The following is a 21,630-nucleotide window of genomic DNA, read 5'->3' as shown; positions in this document are numbered from 1 at the left end:
ATGCCACAGTGCTTGTCAAAGCCAGTTCTGATTAATCTTCTTTGTCAGTGTGTCCTTTGCCATTCCCTATCACTCCTCCCTGAGAGAGACTTCAACCTGAGTTATAAGGAAAAGGGGATGGCGTATTCTCTTAGCTACTTCCTGCTGAAAAGGGACGCTGTGGGTTTCAGGGTGAAGATCTTCCAGAGAGATCTTTCTGAAATGCAGATCTTTATAAATTCGGTTCCTGACTGGTTTTCATTTGTTCTCTGTGATCCTTAGGTGTGAGGCCCAGACTCCTTGGCATGATGTTCAATATCAAGCAAAATCTGGGCCCCAACTGCCTTCCATACATTCTCTCCTATTCTTCCCTTCATAAGCCCTCATTCAGACCTGAGGTAATCTCATGTATTACAAAGTACACCTGTTCCATATGATGTATTGGAGGGTTTTATTTTTGTTTTAGCCCCACCTCATCAATCACAAAAGAAACACAAGTCTTTATGGAGGAGTCCTGGTGGCTTAGTGTGTAATGTGTTGGGCTGTTACGTGAAAGGCCAGCAGTTCGGAATCACCAGTTGCTCTGAGGAAGAAAGATGACAGTCCTTTCCTATTAAAAGTCACAGCCTCAGAAACCTGAGGACCAATCATCATAGCTCAGTCAACTCAATGGCAGAGGGAGTTTTTGTTTTCACCTTTGTGGAAGCAGATCTCTAGGCCTTCTTCACAGTGCCACTAGGGAGGTTCATATCATTAACCCTCAGGTTAGCCATTCACGTACATTGCCGTCGTGTTGGAACTAACTCAGAGCTGACCCTGCAGTAGGTTTTTGGAGGCTATACATTGCACAAGAGCAGTTTCCCCATCTTCCTCCCAGGGGTTGCTGTGGATTCAGACCACCAGAGAGGCACAGCCTTTGGGGTTAGCATTACAACTCCCTCCAGACTATGCCACCATAGCTCCCTGTTAGGTTAGTAGTTTGAGCAGAAACCCTCATGCCAACCCCATACTAACTCTCATGCCAAGAATAATCTATCATACTTTTTCCCCTTTCCTTCCATCTGTTCATCTGATAAGCTTTTATTCATCTAGTAGAACTTGACTTAAATGCTATACTCTTTGAGGAAAGCCTTTCTTACTTCCAAGGATAAAATTAGTCTTCCTTTCTCCAAATTCTGCAGTCTTTAACATATCAGGTGAGAACTAGATTAGATGTTACAGTGATGTGTTCACATATCTGATGTCAACAGGAAACCATGAACCCCTAAATACTCTATTCACTTTTCTGTTTCCACAGTCAGGCACATTGTCTTGAATATGATAAGTGCTTAATAAATGTTTACTGAGGGAAGGAGAAAGTGCATGAAATCACTTCTGAAAGAGGCACAGAACACTTCTCTTAAATTTCTTTGTGTGTGTTTGTGTGATAAATAGATGTCTTAGGTCTTTAACTGGAAATTCAGGAACTTCTAAACTTTTCTAATGTTCAAGTTTCCTAAAAACAGAAGTTGTCTAAACAAGTTTTCGTTAAGAGGGAATTGTACTTCTTTACTTGGAAATTCCCAAGGTTTTTGGTACTGTTGTTATAGACATACTGTCCCCAGATCAGCTGGGAGAAGGAGTCCTGAGGCAGAGTGACAAAATGAATATTGATGTGCAGCCAGAAGCAGTCTGCATTTCAAAATCTGGCTACTTCCCACACTGTATATTTAGCTGTCAGCATTTTAGCACATGTATTTCCCTTAATTCCACCCATCTGGGCAGTGGCTTCTGCCATAACTTCATCTAATCTAGTAACAGAGGCAACTGCATCTCTTTACATTTTCCTACAGAATGCACAGTGGGAGCTTGTGACTCTCTCTTTCTTCAGAACCACATTCCATACACATGTTTAAGAAGAAATTTTAAATATTTTGGGGAAAAGATGCAATCTTAATTCATAGATGAAAAATTACTCTTTCTCCATTCAGAAAAAAATAAAAGCAGATTGTTAATCATTTCTCCGTCAGTGCAGTCAAATCAGAACTGACTCATAGTTGACCCTCCAGCAGTTTTCAGGAGGCTGTAAATTGCATGAGAGGAGACTGCCAATCTTTCTCTCAAAAAGCTGCTGGTGGATTCAAACTGATGAAAGGACACTGTCTTTGGAGTACCAGCTAAATTCTCTTTGGGGACTGCTCTGCACAAAAAAAATTCCAAGAAACACAGTAGTCTATGCCTGAAAATATCACTTCTCTATCATTTTGCCAAGAGAGCTTTGGTGGCTTAGAGATAAAGAGTTGCACTGCCAACTCAAAGGCACAAAGTTCAAATCCACCAGCTACTCTTCAGGAGAGGGATGGACAGTCTCCTCCAATGCAATTTACTGCCTTTGAAAACTCATTGGAGGGTCAGCTGTAAGTTGGTTTTGACTTGATGGTATGTAACAGCAGCAATCCACTTTATTATTTACTGAATGCTCTTACAGCACACAAGCAGTTTGTGTGGTACTGTGAAGCTGAAGGCTATGCCACTGGAATTTCAGATACCAGTAAGATCACTCATGGTGTACAAGTTTGAGAGGAGCTTCCAGACTGAGACAGACTAGGAAGCCAGACTTGCCACCCACTTCTGAAATATCAGGCCCTCCAAAACTTAAATAGCACTAGAACGTTGTTTGGCATAGTGCCCGAAGATGAGCCCCACAAGTTGGAGGCATTTAAAATGTGACTGGGGAAGAGCTGCCTCCTCAGAATAGTGTCTGCCTTAATGACGTAGAGGGAGAGAAGCTTTCACCCAGTGAAGGACCTTCATTTGTTGATGTGGCAAGACTCAAAATGAAGAAACAATTGCAAACATCCATAAATAATTAGAACATGGAGTGTGCAGCCCACTGTGTTTTTTCCTAACCTCCTGCTCTGTTGCATCCTGGCTGTTCATTAGAATCACTTGGGGAGGGGAAAAAATTTTTTTTAGAAGCCCAGAGCTCCACCCCCTAATATTCTGATTCTTAGCAATTTTAAAGTTCCCTAGGGAATTTTAATGAGCAGTGAGGGTTCAGAATCATTGGAATAATGGTGTCAAAATGTCTGAAGAATGTAGATGCACTTTTCTGGTGGGAGTGGGAGTTGTCTTTTTCCGTCTGGTCCACATATGCCAAGTATATGTTAACATGTACTAACATGGCCCACCCCTGCCTCTGTTGTGTCTACCACTTTGCTTTTCTCTGGCCTTTGATATAATTCTGTAACCTTGTTCTCCTAAATCTTCTTACTCAGAACATTGAATTCCACTGGGCAAAAGCTCCACCAAGAACATGCTGCCCTTCCCCTGTCCATGGGCTCCTGATCAGCTGTATCTTGACTGACTGACTGACCAAGATCTATCTGGGGTGACTCAGGTTACCCCAAGGGAAGCCTAAGCCCACCTGCTTTCCCCTCTCCTCCTTAGCCAGAAGCCAACCAGGAAAATTGTTTTGATTATATAGGAAAAACATCAAATTGTCTCCATGATGTCTTCCTGTATATTGGATTTCCTAGTAACTGCACATGTTTAAAAGGTTAGCTGAGTTTGACTAGATAGACACTATTTGTCCTTCTGCAAATGACCGTGCCTCCCTACACTCCCCTTTCCCTGATACGTATACTGGGACCAATAATACCCACCTCATAGGATTAAGTGAGATAATGTGTATCAAGGACTTAGCCCAGTTACTGAAAACACAGTGAACCAAATGCTGAGGTAGATGGTAGGCCTGAGCCATCACCGGAAGCTGTCTAAGCCCAACAAGCTATGGCAGGCTGGGAAAGAAAGCCAGGCTATGCCCTGCTCAGCAAGGTCTACGAAAAATCCTCAAGGGCCAGGGAAAATGCAGTGCCTTCTCCTGATGTGGGGTGATTAAGTCCAATTTGAAAGGTGAGATTGTAATCATCTAAGGACAGTGCTTGAAATCTCTTCTCTGGCAAGCAGCAGCCTGCTGCTTTTGCACAGACCCCGGCCATTTTTCCTGCCTTCTTTGTTCTATTTCAGTGCCTGTCAGGGTGTAAGGAAAGCTTCTGCCTTACTTAGGCTGCTATTTAAAGACATTCTGAAAGCTTCTGCCACCGCTGCTGCTGCTGCTGCTGCTGCTCCTGTCGCCACAGCAGCGGCTCCTGTTCTTACCGCAGAGAGCGTTAGGCAGTCCCTGCCAAGGCTGCCTTCTAATCTCTCAAAGCCCTTGGCAACTAGCTCTTGAACAAACCAGCCTAGGATCACGCACAGTTAGGGTTTAGGAGGCCTGAGTGCCAGCCAGCTTTTCCCTTCGAGACCCTTATCCACAGGGTTAACTATTAAGCACTGCCTTGCTCTTTGTCCTCTAACCGCCTCACCAGTTTATGTCCATCCCTGTAGTATAATTGGCAATTGCCCAGTTTAAAAAAAAATTTCTCTTTTTAAATGTTGTTGTTGGGGCAGGTGAAGGAATAGGAAAGACTCAATGAGAACTCAAAGAGATATGGTAGTGCTCGCTTCGGCAGCACGTTTACTAAAAAGATCAGGTGATAATAGGCATAGATCAATAGTAACTATATAAAATCCAATGTATATGAATGTTTGAAACACAATGTAAGTGCATTGTATGAAACACCATATATGTGAATCAAACTAATAAAAAAATTTTAATACATTTTTATTGTTGCTGCTGAGAACATAGACCAACTCTACAATTGCTACATGTACAGCTCGGTGACATGATGCCGTTCTTTGAGTTGTGTGACCTTTCTTTCCCTTCAGGTTTTAAGTTATACTTTCCTCATTAACATAAACTCACTGCCCTCTAAAATTCTCATCTACTCTTCCAAGTTGCTGTTATCATTTTTTTTATTATTTTTTTGTGTGCGTGTACCGTCAAATCAGATCTGACTGGTACAGGAGGATATTGCGCCTCCTTCTCCGGCAGAGCATCTGGTGGATTCGAACCGTACTCCTCGGGGATTGCAGTGCAGCTTCTTGCCACTAGGCCACCAGAGCTCCCTTGCTGTTATCATTTTATGTTAAATGATTTCCATTGTTAAAAAAGCATTATGCAAAAAAAAGCATAATGCTCAAAGCATTCACTTAAAGTAAAAATATCACACCTTCAGCATTTGTTTGCCATCCATAAGTGACACTTTTTGCTATCCATAAGTGCCAATTTTTTTTTCACATGTTGCCAAAGTCTTGCGTTTACAAAAATACATGGGGGAGGGATGGAAGAGAATATTGGCAAACAAGTGTAGAGGTATATTATTTGCAACAAAAAAATATGCTTTTGTTTGGTTTTAAGAAGATTTCAGGGGATACTTTTTGTTAAAAGTTTAAAGATTATCTCAGGACAGATGTGTCAGGGATTCATGCAGACTTCAAGACTTCAGGAAGTCTGAATATTTGAGAATTTTTAATTCTTTTCTGCATTTCCACACACACCCTCATCCCCCTGGATCAGAATTTTTCTATAGAAATTTTGCTTAAAATGTTCTATAATGGTGGCTGGGTACCATATAGTGCTTGTCTCAGTTAAATTTTTCCTCATATTCTTCAATAAAAATTGATATGATAACCCCATCATCCCCTCCACACTTCATTTCAAATCAGCAGTTAAGGTACCCACCCCATTTGACAGCCATACACAGTCCAGAAAGGGTAAAAGTGTCACTTATCTCTAGGTCTAACAGAGAAAAATACTTACAAAAGAAAAGGGCTTTCAAAAGCTTAGTAACCTCCGGTTAATAACAGTGCACCCCTGAACTTCGTCCTGTTTGTGATTCTCCATCTGTCAGGCATGGATAGAATTCTCTTAGACATTAGTAATCCTGTCTTTCTTTGTGACTCTCCCAGTGCTTTCAATGAGGTGTCTCACAAGCCTAGCCTTTCTGTTTGAATTGGCCCTAATTTCTTTTTCATAGACCCATCAAAGTGAAGGCTTGGGTTTTATCACTATAGCATTTATTCTTCAGGCCAGAGCTCACTGAATGAAGTTCAGATTATTTGCATCTAGTTGGTTTCCCCATCTTATTTGTTTTCTGCCCATTATCTTAGAGGCTGCTTGCTGCTTAGACTTTAAATTCTGGCTCCTCTGTGCTTGTCCAGCAGAATTCTTCCTAGTGCTCTCAGCCCTGCTTAATAGTGAGGTCAACGTGTTCCCCAGGGTCAGATAAGCACCATCATCTGACCTGCTATGGCCCCAGTCCCACATGTGGGTGACATTAAATCTACTTCCCTTCATTTCCATATCTCTCACTCTTTTTTTAAAATTTAAAATTTATTATTAATTTCAATGAAAATTTACAGAGACTTTGGGTTTCCATTCATTCACTGTTGCACTTTTCTCCCCTCCCAACCCTCCACCCTAGTACACTATCCTCTTGGAAAAGTAAAAGAAAAATTCTTTCATTGTTTTACAAACCCTCCCCCAAGTCCACTCCACTATGCAGCCTTTGTTCTTCACTCCTGCCATGACAAAAATACCCACCTATCCCTTTAAACAGTTTTCTCTCTTATCTGTTTCAATGCAGTATACCTTATAGAACCCATCTTTCTCAGTGTCCCCCCAACTCCAAGGTCAGTCCTATTTTACAACAGTGGCACCATGCAGTATTTGTCCTTTCGTGACTGAGATATTTCACTCAGCATAATGTCCTCCAGGGTCACCCATTTTGAATAATATTGCACGAGTTCCTTGTTTTTCAATGCATCCTAGTGTTCCATTGTGACTTTACCACAGCTTCTCTATCCATTCGTTTGTTGATGGGCACTTAGGTTGTTTCCAGCTCCTTGCTGTTGTGAACAAAGCCACAATAAACATGGGTGTGCATATATCTGCCTGGATATCAGTATCTATCACTCTTCTAACTCCCCTCCATTTATTCATCTAGCAGACCTGTGTTTCTGTAACTGCTTCTCTCTATTTTGTGTTTCTCAGTTATTTCATAGTAATCTGTTATCTCAATGTTGGATTTATCATTATAGTCCTTTGAATTATTATTGCTATATGATAGCTAAAATCTTTCACAAGGCAGTCTGGTGGCCTACTGGTAAGGAGCTGTGCTGCCAACCCCAAGGCACGCAGTTAGAATCTACCAGCTACTATACAAAAGAAGGATGGACAGTCTTTCTGTGTGATCATATATATTGCCTTTGAAAACCTGCTCAAGAGTCAGTTGTGAGTTGGTTCTGACTCAATGGTACATAATAACAGCAAATCCTTTCACAACCATCATCTCATTTGATCCCCAACAAACTTACAGGGCAGGCGGTTTAAGTGAAAATAATAACCATTCTGAGAGGCGTAGTAGTGTAGTGATTGATAAAGAGCATGGGCTCTGCCACCAACTGCCAAGGTTTGAATCATGGTTCTAGCAGTAACTGGCTGTGTGATCTTGAGCAAATTGGGATAATAATACCCATTTCATTTTTTTTGTTGTGAGAATTTGGTGAGCCAATATATATATAAAGTGCTAAGAACTGAGCACATAACAGGTATTATGTAAGGATTAGTTATTATTATTATTATATTATTATTATTATTCACTCATCAGAGATTAACTGCATGCCAGAGCTACTTCCACTGGTGAGGATTTTTTAGTTCTTGATGTTGCATTGTAACCCATGTTGAAGGCTTTCTGTAACAATTGCTTCAAGTCTTCTTCACTTTCTGCAAGCAAGGTTATGTCATCTGCATAGCACTGGTTGTTGATTGATCCTCACCACTGGACTAGTCATGGTAGGTAGAGAGAAGATTGGAGTTGTCAATGATTTCCTTTTACATGGATCTATAATCAGTACCCATGGCAGTAGCAGTTAGGAAATCAAAAGACATATTGCACTGAGAAAATCTACTGTCGACGACCTTTCTAAAGTTCTCAAGAACAATTATGTCAATTTAAAGACTAACGTACACCTGATTCAAGCTATGGTATTTTCAATTGCTTCCTATGTATATGAAAGTTGTACAATAAGGATGACAGAGAAGAATTGACGCCTTTGACTTGTGTTGTTGAAGAGCATTGAATATTGCATGAGCTGCCAAAAGAGCAAACAAATCTATTTTGCAGAAAGTGCGACCAGAGTGCTCCTTAGAGGCAAGGATGGTGAAACTTAGTCTCATATGCTTTGGACACATTTTCACGAGTAACCAGTCCTTGGAGGGAGACATCAGGCTCAAAAGGTGGAGGATCAGCAGAGGGGAAGCCCCTCAACAAGATGGATTGACACAGTAACTACCACAAAAGGCTTGAGCTGGACAGAGATCATGAGGATGGTATAAGGCAGGGCACGGTTCACGTTGGTTGTTCACAGGGTCACTGTGAGCTGTAGTTAGCAGAGCTACTTTGTTCCAGGCTCTGTTCTAGGCCTCGGTTTTCTAAGACTAATAATATAGACACAGCCTCAGGGAGATGGATAAACCTCTACTACCTTATGATCTTTTTTATTTCAACTTGAGAAATGCTGAGCAAGTTCTTTCTTTTGTATTTTCCAATTCTACCTCTCTGCCATTGGGCCAATTGACAGCATCAGAATGGATGGTGAAGAGACTGAGATAGTTAACAGTTTTAGTTTACTTGGCTCCACAGTCAACACTCTTGGTAACAGCAGCCAGGAAATCAGGAGACGAATTGCATTGGTAAAGTCAGCTGTGAGGGACCTCTCAAGAGTACTGAAGTGCAACGACGTCAGGCTGGAGACTAAGGTGCACCTGATCCAGACTATAGTCTTTGCAATTACGTGCTATGCATCGGAGAGTTGGACAGTGAATAGGGATGATAGAAAGAGAATTGATACCTTTGAGCTGTGGTGCTGGAGAAGAGTGTTGAATATACCATGGACTGCTAGGAGAACAAACAGGTTTGTCCTGGAAAGGGTGAAGCCAGAATGTTCCATGGAGGCAAGGATTCTGAAGCTTCGTCTGACGTACTTTGGGCATGCTGCAAGGAGGGACTGGTCCTTGGAGAGGGACATCATGTTTAGGAGAGTGGACAGACAACCCAGGAAAGGAAGGCCCTCGATGAGATGGATTGATTCTGTGAGTGGAGTGGTGGGAATGAATGTGTTTGAGACAGTGAGGTTGGCACAGGATAGAACGGCGTTTAGGGCTCTTGTACATAGGGTCGCTATGAGTCGCAAGCGACTCGATGGCACATAACAACAACAACCACCTCTCTGCATATTCCTTTATAATACTTTGCTTTGTCTCCTTAAGTGGCCCTTTGAAATCTTCTGTTCAGCTCTTTTACTTCAGCATCTCCTTCCCTTTGATTTGGCTTTTTGATGTTCTGGTGCAATTGTCAAAATCTCTTCTGACATCTAGTTTGGTTTTTTCTTATTCCTTTGTCTTTGTAATGACCTTTTGCTCTCTTAATGGATAATATCCTTAATATTTGAGTTTCAGTACTGAGAGATGCTATGGGCAAAATCTTGAATTATCTAGGTCACATCAAAGGAAGATGACACACACAAAATCGCTATATCACTGAAATATTTCAAGAAGTACCATATGATCAGGAGGTAATGGTGATGAAGGGAGAAGTTCAAGCTACACTGAAGGCACTGGCAAAAAATAAGGCACCAGGAATCAATGGGATACCAATTGACATGTTTCATCTAACAGATGCAGCCCTGGGTGTGCTCACCAATCTGTGCCAACAAATTTGGAGGGCAGCTGCCTGGCCTCCTGACTGGAAGAAATCCATATTTGTTTTGATTCCCAAGAAAGATGATCCAAGAGAATGTGGAAATTACCAAACAATATCGTTAATATCACATATAAGCAAAATATTGCTGAAGATCATTCAGAAATGGCTAGCACAGTACAGAGGCAAAGAACTGCCAGAAGTTCTAACTGGGTTTAGAAGAGGCAGTGATATTGCTGATGTCAGATGCATCCTGACTAAAAGCACAGAATACCAGAAAAACATCTATTTTTTAAATTGATTTTATAAAAATCAATTTATCGGGGTTTTTTTTTGTTGGTTGGGGTGTGTGTGTGTGTGTGTGTGTACATGTACCATCTGGGTGGTACAGGAGGAAATTGTCCCTCCTCCAAGAGAGCATCTGGTAAATTCCAACCACGCACCTTTGGGAATCAGTCAGATTTATTGATTATGCAAAGGCATTTGATTGTGTGGATCATAACAAATGGTGGCTGACACTGAGAAGAACGGGAAGCCTGGAACACTGAATTGGGCTCATGTCTTATCTAGACCAAGAGGTTGTTGTGTAAACAGTGCAGGGGAACACTACATGGTTTAAAATCAGTAAAAGTGTGCATCAGGTTTGTATCCTCTCTCCATTCCTATTCAATCTGTATGCTGAGCAAATCACTCACGAAGTTGGACTCTGTGAAGAAGAATGTGGCATCAAGATCAGACTCATCAATAACTAGCGTTACTGGTTATATTGGACACAACCTTGCATGCTGAAAGTGTGGAGCACTTGAAGTGCTTGCTGCAGATTAAAGGCCGTAGCCTTTAATACGGATTATAGTACAATGTCAAGAAACAAAAATTTTCACCACTGGACCTAAAGGCAACATAATCATACATGGAGAACGATAGAAGCTGTCAATGACCTTAACTTACTTAGATCCAAATCGACTCCCTTGCTCTCAAGACATCAGGAGATGCATTGCACTTGAAGAGTCTGCAGTTAGGGACTTCTAATTATTAAAGAGCAATGATACTAGTTTGAAGAGTAAGGTGTGTCTGTTTCAGGCCATGGTCTTTTCAGTTACTTGCTTTGCATTTGAGAGCTGGTCAGTGTATAAAGATGACAGAAAAATTGATGCCTTTGAGATGTGGTGTTGGAGAAGAGTACTGAATATCTATCCCGTGGACTGACAAAAGAAGAAGCAGATATGCCTTGGAGAAAGCACATCCATAGTGCTCCTTGGAGGCAAAAACAGTAGCTTTTTTTCACATATTTGGGACATATTGCTCAGAGAGACTAGTCCTTGGAAAGGGACAGCATATTTGGAAAGGTGGAGAGTTGTGACAAAAGAGAAGACCCTCAGCGAGATGAATTGACATAGTGACTGCAGCCGTGGGCTCAAGTGTGTCAGGGATGGTGAAGATGCCACAAGCTAGGACAGGGCTCAGATCTGTCATTCATAGGGTCACTATAAGTCATATTCGACTTGAGGGCACCTAACAAAAACAATTTTATGTGCTTCCTTATGCTTTGGTCTTTGTAGATATTAATTCTTACAATAAGCTTAAAATAAGATACTGTTATCCACATTTTGCACATCAGATCACTGAAGTTCCTGGAGGGAATGGACTGTGGTGCTGGTGCTGGGCTGGTGCTAGTGCTGATGCTGGTACTGCCCGAGTTTGCAAGGGTGGAGGGAAGCCCTGGACACCCGGACACTGCTGCTGCTGTGTACCATTGAGTCAAAACTGACCCAGAGCTGACCCTTCAGCAGGTTTTCAGAGGCAGTTAGTCACACAAGAAGAGATGAGATCATCCATCTTTCTCCAGCGGAGCAGCTCATGGACTCAAACTGTGTTCCTTCAAGATTGTTGTGCAGCTTCTTGCCACTAGGCCATCAGAGCTCCCTAATGGACTATAGTTTGCTCAGAATTACTTGTTGTTGTTGTTGTTGTTATGTGCCATCAAGTCGCTTGCGACTCATAGCGACCCTATGTACAAGAGCTCTATACGCTCTTCTATCCTGTGCCAACCTAGCCATCTCAAACATACTTATTCCCACCTCTCTAGTCACAGAATCGATCCATCTCATCAAAGGTCTTCCTCTCCTTCGCTGCCCCTCCAGTCTGCCAAAAATGATGTCCCTCTCCAAGGACCAGTCCCTCCTTGCAACATGCCTAAAGTATGTCAGATGAAGCTTCAGAATCCTTGACTCCAGGGAACATTCTGGCTTCACCCTTTATGGAGAAGGCGCCAAAAGCAAAGAAAGAAACCCCTGGCCCTCGCAAAACTGAAGCCAAAGCAAAGATATTAAATGCCAAGAAGACAGTCCTGAAGGACATGCACAGCTGCAGAGTAAAAAGGAAGATCCACACCTCACCCACTTTCCAGTGGCCTAAAAGGCTGAGACTCCATAGGGAACTCAAGTACACCCAGCTTGACCATTATGCTGTTATCACGTTTCCCATGATCACTGAGTCAGCCACAAAGAAGAAAGAAGATAACAACACATGTATTCATTGTGGATGCCAGGGCCAGCAATCACCAGCTCAAAGAGGCTGGGACACCTACAACCAGGAAACGATAAAATCGATGAATGGGACCTTCGAAGAAAAAAATTCCTATGCACATCCAAAATCTTCTCCAATAGAGTAAATAGGGAAGCCACAGACTGGGAAAAAAATATTTGGTAATGACATATCTGTTAAGGGACTAATATCTTGAATGTATAGAATACTTGAGCACCTCAACAAGATAAAGGTAAACAACCCAACTGCAAAATGGGCACAAAAATGAAGACACTTCCCCAAAGAAGACATTCATATGGTGAACAGACACATGAAGAAGTACTCAAAATCCCTAGCTCTAAGAGAGATGCAAATCAAAACAACTATGACATATCATCTCACCCCAGTAAGAATAGCAAAATTCAACAGAGCAGCAAATAATAAATGCTGGCGAGGTTGTGGAGAAACTGGAACCGTTATTCAATGTTAGTGGGAGTGTAAAATGATGCAACCACTATTGAAGACAGGATGACTCTTGCTCAAAAAGTTGGAAATAGAAATACCATTTGACCCAGCAATTCTACTACTGGGATTGTACCCTAAAGAAACCATAACTACCATCCAAGCAGATATATGCACACCCATGTATATTGCAGCTTTGTTCACAATAGCAAAGAGTTGGAAACAACCCAAGTGCCCATCAACAAATGAATGGATAGAGAAACTGTGGTATATTCACACAATGGAACACTATATTGCATTGAAAAACAAGGGATTAATGAAATATTATACAATATGGGTGACTCTGGAGAACATTATGCTGAGGGAAATATCTCAGTCAAAAAGGACAAATACTGCATAGTGCCACTGTTGTAAAATGGGACTGACATCGGGGTTGGGGGGAACTTAAGAAAAGAAGGGATAAATAATGTATACTGCATTGAAACAGATGAGGGAGAGAACTGTTTAAAAGGAATATGTGATTGTTACTGTTAAGTTCTGTCGAGTTGTAGGCAACTCATATTGACCCTGTGAATGAAAGACCTGAACACTTGTATGACTTTTATCCTTTCTTCAGGTTCATAGGGTTTCCAGAGGCAAGCTGTTTCAGAAGTGGATGCCACTCCTGGTCCAAGCTTGTTTTAATCAGGGAGCTCCACCAAACACTGTCCACCGTGGATAACCATAATCACATTTATCACATTTGACACATCAGTATCACAGTGTTCAGCATTACAGCAACTACGAGTTACCTCTGTATAGCAAGTGGACAGATCAGGGCTATACGACCTAGAAGAATGTTTGACCAAAAACAATTGAAAACAGGCCTGAGGGCTGCAGATTAAAGTCACTCGACCTTTGGCTTGGTAGCATCACTTTCTGTCTACTAGGCCAACTGAGCTCTCTCGTTGTTCTTGCTGTTAAATGCCGTCAAGTGATAGACAACTCATAGCGACTCTGAACAAAAGACTTAAACACTTGTATAACTTTCATCCTTTCTCTAGGTTCATAGGGTTTCCAGAGGCAAGCTATTTTTGGAAATGGATGCCACTTATGCTTCCAAGCTTGTTTTAATCGGGGAGCTATAAATATATGATTAAGTATTATTTTCATGACAAGAGTCCAGAATATGAGCTGCATAGTAAAGTGAACTAGGGGGTGGGGGCCACAGGAGAATTGTGTAACAAACAATGAAAGAATTTTTTTTTCTTCAAAGAGAAAAGCGAACTTGGGGGGAGGGGTGGGTAGGGAAGAAAGTGGAAAGTGTGCAACAATGTATGAATTAAAATCCAAAGTTTCTGTAAACTTTCATTAAAATTGAAAAAAAAAAAAAAAGAAAGAGGCTGGGAAGAATCTCTATGACATTGATGTGGCCAAAGTCAACACCTTGATTAGGCCCTGATGAAGCGACAAAGGCCTATGTTTGATAGGCTCCTGCCTGTGAACCTTGCAACACTGGCAAAAAAATCGAGATAATCTAAACTGAGTTCAGCTGACTAATTCTCAGTTCAAATTTTTCTCACCAAAAATAAAAACTATCTAGCTAGTAACTGGAAATTTCTAATGTACTTCATCCATTTCCTGCCTCCAGATCATTAGACTCTGTGACTATTTTCTCCATATGTTGGTGATCTCCTGTGGGTCAAATACTGTCCCTTGTTACCCAGAGTCCTTAGCATAGTCTCCTGTATTCAGTGGGAGAAATGTTTGCTGAGTCTTGCTCTGTTGATGTTCCTTGATAACTCTGCCTGGCAACTGGCCTCATCTGTCCAATCTCATCTCCTCAGCTGCAAAATCATACATTGGTGTTAGCATGGAGGCCCAGTGGTCACAGTGGTTTTGAAAATTGGATGATATCTTACTGAAGGGTTCATATCACACCTGATGCTTAACCCAGCATGTTTTTAATCAGAATTAACTAAATTCTGGGGTATTCTTTTCTGGGCCCCCACTGAGAGAAACTGTTTCTCTACCAAGCCATTCTCCAGCCACTAACCACCTTTCACATTTATGTGGCTCTCGTGTGTGTGTGTGTGTGTGTGTGTGTGTGTGTGGTGTGTGTGTATGTACTACATATTCATACATATACACACACACATATATGTGTATACATAAATTTCTAATTTTCTTGTATTCCCCATTTTTTGTTTTGTGTCTGTGCTCAATATGTAATTGTTCCTTAGCCTCTAAACCCAAAATTTGAGTGGATAGGATAGGATAAAAGTGCCATTGAAAACTTACCTTTCCTATCCTTAGTAAACCATTTTCACCTCAAATACCAAGCAATTCCAGATGGGACATCCTCCTCCACTGGGTTTCATCTTTCTTCATTCCTTGTTTCTGTAAAGGTCTTGGTTTTAACCATTTGTATCATATCTTGCTTACACTGCATAGTATTAACAGAAGAATAGCAATGTGTTCTCTAAGTCCCATTTGTAAAATCATGTTAAATGTAAATAACTTTTTAAAAAACTAAACATTTCGAGGATGTAAATTATTCATCAAGAAACATCTTTACCAATAAAATATGTGCTGCAGATAGATTACAGACAATTTTCCTTCTTCTATTTTCCATCTAGATATTTTGGATTGTGGTTCTATTGTGTTTATAATCAAGAAAAATGAGTAAATTTGGAAATAAGAAGAAAGATAGTTGCTTTTTATTCTTCCTTTTGATCTCAACTCAAACATTTTAACAACCGCTGTGGGAATGGCCCAGGTCTGGCTCATTGAAAGGGTCCTGGTTTCCTGCTTTTCCATTGACAGTGCACCTGTGTGCCCAAGGCAGTCTTTCGCTCACACTGCTCCCTTTTCACTGTGCCCTGCCTCATCTGGTCTAAAGACTACCCTTTCCCTGAAGCTTTTTTGTGCTTCAGCAAATAAGCACCTGGAGTGAATGTGTGGGGGTTGGGAAGGGTCAGGGTGTACTCTCAGTCCTTCTTATAAAGCACCTGAAGCTACTCCCCTTCCGAAGAGTTTTCAGGCTAGAAATTTGGGTTTTGGTTGTGTAGAGTAAGAATTGACAGGTTTTCAGTGTCAATAAATCACACAGGAGTTGATTGTCCATCTTTCTCCTATGGAGCAGCTGGTGGATTTGAACCTCATGCTTTTGTATTGGCAGTGAATGAAAGACTTAACCACTTGTATAACTCTTATTGTTTTTCTAAGTTTATAGAGTTTCTGGAGGCAAGCTATTTTGGAAGTGGATGCCACTCCTTGAGTTGTTGTTGTTATGTGCCGTCGAGTTGCTTGCGACTCATAGTGACCCTATTTTTTTCCTTTTTTTTTTACTTTTTATTGTATTATTTTTACGTGTACCGTCAAATCAGATCTGACTGGTACAGGAGGAGATTGCCCCCTCCTTCTCCAGCAGAGCATCTGGTGGATTTGAACTGCATACCTCTGGGATTGCAGTGCAGCATCTTGCCACTACATAGTGACCCTATGTACAACAGCCCTAAACCCTGTGCCAGTCGCACTGCCTCTGACACACCCATCCCGATTACCCCAGTCACTGAATCAATCCACCTCATAGAGGGTCTTACCCTCTTGTGCCGTCCCTCCCAAGCGTGATGTCCTTCTCCAAGGACCTGTCCCTCCTTACAACATGTCCAAAGTATGTCAGACGAAGCCCCAGAATCTTGCCTACAAGGAGCAGCCTGGTTTAACCCTCTCCAGGATGAATCTCTTTGTTTTCTTGGCAGTCCATGGTACATTCAATCCTCTTCTCTAGCACCATCACAGCTCAAAGGCATCAATTCTCCTTCTATCCTCACTAGTCATTGTCCATCTCTCTAATGTATAACAAGTGATTGCAAAGACCATAGCCTGTATCAGATGAACCTTAGTCTCCAGAGTGATACCATTGCTCTTCAGTACCCTGGAGAGGTCCCTAACAGCAGACTTTCCCATCGCAATATGTTTGATTTCCTGGCTGCTGGTGCCAAGAGTGTTGACCGTGGAGCCAAGCAGACTAAAGTTGTTAACAATCTCAATCTCTTCACCATCCATCCTAATGCTGCCAATTGGTCCAGTGGTGAGAATCTTTGTCTTCTTGACATTGAGCCTCAATCCATACTGAATACTTCCTTAAAATGTCCCTCTAAGAGCTTCTCAGGTGGTGAAGATGTTTATTTCAACCAATTTTGCTGTATATTAAGAAGGATTGAGTCAGGATGAGATGTACCCACCCCACAGCAGTTGTTTCCTGGAGCTTTGAATCAGTTCATTCTGGATTGACACCACCCTCAACCCCCACCCTGCCAGTAATCTGCTTTCACCCAGGTATTCTGAACCAGAACCGAGCTTGTTAAAATGTAGATTCTGATTCAGCCTATCTGGGGTAAAAAAGGCAGATGCTCAGCAGGGGCCCTGCCCTAGAGATTTGGAGCCTTAATGCAGAGGGGGCAGAATAGCAGGTGTGTTGAACTCTTAATGAGTGGTTTCCTCTGTGGGATTGCCTATATCCTGCCCACCACAGAGGCTTCTGTGAGTAACTTTACCTTTGAACTCTCCTTTTATTCAGCCCCTGATCCATGGGATTTAGTGACAATCCCTGGCTGGCAGGAAGCTTTGATCCTTGGGGAGTCCAGAGGAAGTGTGTGATGTGTGGGATCCCCAGAGTTACAGAGATTGAGGAGAAGTGGTACCAGGGTGGGTTGCTAAGTAGACCCATTAATTAAGAAGGAGCCTTTGCTTAACACTCACTTACTTAAAAAACGGAGATCCGGTAACTGATAACAAGGAACTCAGCACCCCTCAAGTATGAAATGGTGTTTGCACAAGTATTATTATTTTAAGGACACAGCGATGCCAAAGGGAAAATTGTTACCCACACCAGAAAGGAAAAGAACCTAGGACCAAAATGCCTCAGAACTTAGCTTTTAATAAGTAGAAGTTAACATTACTTGGGATATTAGGAGGACCTAGAAAAAATACCTGAGATATTTCTGACAATATGAAAGATTCCTTTAAGGGGTGCGTGGGAAAGGGGACTCAGGGAGGAGGCGAGAGAAAGAAAACATGGTAATGAAGATAAGAAATTTTTGGATTTTATATACAAGTCTCTTTAAACCAAGTGACTTGTGTATAAAAGTGTGCCAGCTCAACAGCACACAGCTGCTATAGGATAGAGTAGCTCTGCCCCATAGGTACCTAACTGCCTTACAGATCTCTCTCCTCCAGAACATACAGTGGATATAAACCACTGACCTTTCTTTCTGTTAACAGCAAAGTGCTTAACCACTGTGCTACCAGGACACTTTTTTGGTTTCCCTTAGAACCTGCAGTTATTCAAAGTGGCTTGGGGTTGAAGGGACTTGGCTAAGATTTCTTCTAGCCATTACTTGGTGCTGCTCATTGGTTGCAAATAATTGTCAGATTCACATGTTGAGGAGATGCTTTTCTTCCCTTCACCCACTACAACAGGCAGAATCACTTCCTTCTCTCTGTTCCATGGGCGCTATGGTCATTTACCTCTTAAGAGTACAGATCACCCTATATGGTGTGTGTCAACCTCCAGACTAGGCTATGGCAACCAGAGAATAGGGACTGTGCATTATTCATCTTTTTCTTACCAGCCCAGTGCCTGGGCACTTAATGATTGCAGGAGTGAGTAATCAGGAGGCAGGTGCTGTGGAGAGTCCCAGGCTTCCAGAAATTGTCTCTAGTTTTCATGCTTCTAACCTTGAGGAAGTTGAAGTGTGGTGTTGTAGGGGAGGACTGAATATCCTGTGGACTGCTAGAAGATCAAGCAGCTAGGTCTTGGAGACAGTGTAGCCAAAGTGTTCCTTGAAGACAAAATGATAAACATACTTTAGGCATGTTGCTGGAAAGGGACATAATGCTTGGAAAGATAGACTGTGAAGGACAGGAAGACCCTCAACTAGGTGGATTGACACAGTGACTGCAGCAGTGGGCTCAGATGTGTCAGATGTGAAGACGGCACAGGACAGGACAAGGTTCAGATCTGTTGCTCATAGGGGCGCTATGAATTATACTCGATCCCATGGCACCTAAGAACCACCACCACCACCTTGAGGAAAGCTAGGACCCTCACCTGAAGATAGATGATGAAAGAGCAGTAACAATGGCGCCACAGGTAGGACTTGACACCCAAGTCAGGTCTCAGCTGCTGCCCAGGAGATAATTCCACACCAGAGATTGGGCAGCATCTTCATAAAGATTGGTCACAGGATTGAGCTGCTTACCAGACTGATCCTAAGTACGGCACACTGAAAATTGTTTGCAGGCTAGCTACATAATTTGTGGGGCCAAGTGCAAAATTAAAGAGGTCCATTTTTCAAAAGCAAAGAAAAAGTGCCATGAAAGGTACTAAAATATCAACCTTTTTTCATTGTCTCTCTCTTAAACTTGTAATGGTGTTAATGATTTGCTCTTTAACATTGTTCTCAGAAGCAAAAAGATACAAACTCACTGCTGTCAAGTTGAAACTGACACATAACTGACCTGACCCTCCAGCAGAATTTCAAAAGTTGATGGATTTGAATCAATAAAGAAGTGCTGCTCCAGGGTTAGCAGCACAGCTTTCCAGAGACCACATCACCAGAGTTTGTTACGGGCAGAAAAATGGAAATGTCATTATCAGCATGAATTGTACTGTTCCTTTTCACATTGTACAGTGCCAATTTTAAATGCAAAATATAAGAGCACTTAATTCATACATGGGATCACTAAAATGAGACGGTTTTTCTTCTCTCTAGTTTATACAGTATGAGACAGAGAGGATATTGTCTAACATCTGTAAAAATTACAGCTTTGGAAACTCTGTGGGGCAGTTCTGCTCCACTCTCAAATTTGATCTAAGTCAGAATTGACATGATGGCATTGGAGGAGGTTTTTTAAGGGAGGGAGGGTTAGTTTATACCAATATATGTATTTCGTTCTTAAAACAGTGGAAACCTGCACAAAAGTGACTCAGCTATTTTTCTTTCACTTTTGCTTTGTGCCCATTGTACCCACAGTCTTCACCTTTTGGCTTACTGATGAGTAAGAAGGGACTAGAAATGACAAGGACATGTCTTATTCTTTTCCTTCTCTTCAGTTTCAATGCAAATGTCTGGCTAATACTGGAAGGGACATGAGTAAGAAAGAATATGATTAGGTTCCTTGATTTCCTGTGTTTCTGAGAATTCTACTGCCTTCTCTTTGCCCGAGGCAAGTCTTGGTTCTAATGGAAAGTGGGGCCTCTCTAGCTGGCAGCTCCTCACTTCATTAGTCATAAATGTAACATATTTACTTTGGATTTCCACTGAGTCTTGCTAAACTCCCACACATCATGGGTCTTGCAGAGTTCTGGGCCCGTGAGCTTCGAATGGTCAATGCACTGTGCATGCACTGCCAAAGAATGGTGCACACATCTAGTGCATGTGTTTCCTCTGCTCACACCAGTTCTAATTCTGTTGTCCCTTTGGATGTCACTTACAAAATACAAGTTCACAACTGTGGAGATAAATTATAGTAGAAAACGTTTAAAACAGTAGCAAGGAAAATGTAATTGCTGGAAGAAATGGCAGAAGATAGTTGCCTATTCTGTGCGTGTTGGTAGAGTTTTGTGGGGAGCTAGCTAGATAAATGCTGGTAACTGGGCTGTAAGCCTGATCGTCTCTAGGCAGCGTGGTCCTGAGGGCTCTGCCTGCTTAGAGACTATTGGAAGGAAAGTGGAATCTATACTTGAGGCTGAGAGTAAAGGCCAGTGTAGTGACGTTACAGGAGTGAATGAGAAACCCAAAGGGAGACGTGCTTGTACAAATGTTAGGGCTGTGAGGTAGAGCCCTCATCTCTCCCTCCTTCCTTTAGAGGATTAGACATTATTTTTTAAGGAAGTCTATAGGTTTCCTCACAGAACTCTTTTAACAGAAGAAGACAGGGTAAACTGAGAAATGTTGGCACAACAGACTGATGGTCATGACTCTGTCTTTCTCCTACAGGTGCTTAGAGATGTCCTCAAGGATCTCTACCACTTGCTGAAGCACGTGGTGCATTTGGAGCCTGATGACGTGACCAAACTCCATGCCCAGCTGGCCTTGGAAGAGTTGGATGAAATAATGAGAAATTTCCTGTTCCCACCACAAAAGCTTGAGAAAAAGATTGTGGTCCTGCCATGATTAGACCACGCCCTGAAGATGTGCAGGAGGGAGGGGAAGAGGGAGCAGTGCCCAAGCCTTCCAGCAGGTGGCCCCACTGCCTCTTTGGAGCTGACGATATTACTATCTACAGGCTGACCTTCGGAAAACATTTGGCCACCACCCAGCATCCAGCCTGAAGTGCTGAAAGAAAAAAGATTACATATCTCATTAATCTGCATATTCTCACTGTCCTGTAGCATTTAGTAGCGAGAGATACTTGCCTGATGGATGCTTGTTTTTAACAAAACTGATAGAATTTGATTAAGTGACCATTCTTTTGTGACTTGAATAGAAGAGGTTGTTGGTTACCACCCATGTGTCAGACGTCTTGATCTTCTTCTTTGGTGAAATTATACTGGTGGTAACGATTAGTAGGCAGTGCTAGTCATCCATGGCTGCTTAGAGGAATCTCAGATTTCTAGACGCAGCTGGAGGAGGGGAAGGGAATGAAATTATTATCAGAGCATGAGACACGGAATAAAATTATCTTGCCTGTGAAGAATATCAGGTCTGAATCAGGTCTTCTACTGTTGGATGGAAAGCTATGGAATTGAGAAGGCTTTCATCCCCAGAAAAAAAGAATCCAGCTGGTTGTATCTTCTGAGAAGGGTAAGCCCTGTGTCTGTTCTTCCTGTTCATTGTCTTGCCCTCCCTCTGCCTATGTCTGTATAGAGTTGCCTGATTATCAGGAGAAGAGAGTCAAGTGTCTCCACTTCTATATACTGCTTTGCTTCTTTAGAAAGATGAATCTCTAGCTAATGGGTTAGTACAGAAATACATGCTTAGAACTAGAATGCATATCAGAGCCTGATACAAGGCTTACTGAAATAATTTCAGAGGGAGCATATGTTGTGGGC

The 21,630-nt window shown here is 41.9% G+C and overlaps 1 protein-coding gene across 1 annotated transcript in view; it reads left to right on the top strand.

Moving 5' to 3' along the window:
- The window catches only part of TANGO6 (transport and golgi organization 6 homolog (Drosophila)), a 185,543-nt gene extending 164,791 nt beyond the window's left edge, over window positions 1–20,752 (top strand). Inside the window, exon 18 of the mRNA XM_006878883.1 lies at window positions 20,576–20,752. Within this exon, the coding sequence (XP_006878945.1) occupies window positions 20,576–20,752 (177 nt within the window). The remainder of the gene's footprint in view (window positions 1–20,575) is intronic.
- Window positions 20,753–21,630: the final 878 nt, after the last annotated feature.

This window comes from Elephantulus edwardii, unplaced genomic scaffold, assembly GCF_000299155.1.
Source record: "Elephantulus edwardii isolate Elephantulus edwardi_28Jun2011 unplaced genomic scaffold, EleEdw1.0 scaffold00001, whole genome shotgun sequence".
NCBI lineage: Eukaryota > Metazoa > Chordata > Mammalia > Macroscelidea > Macroscelididae > Elephantulus > Elephantulus edwardii.
This window is presented reverse-complemented; position numbering and strand designations above follow the sequence as displayed.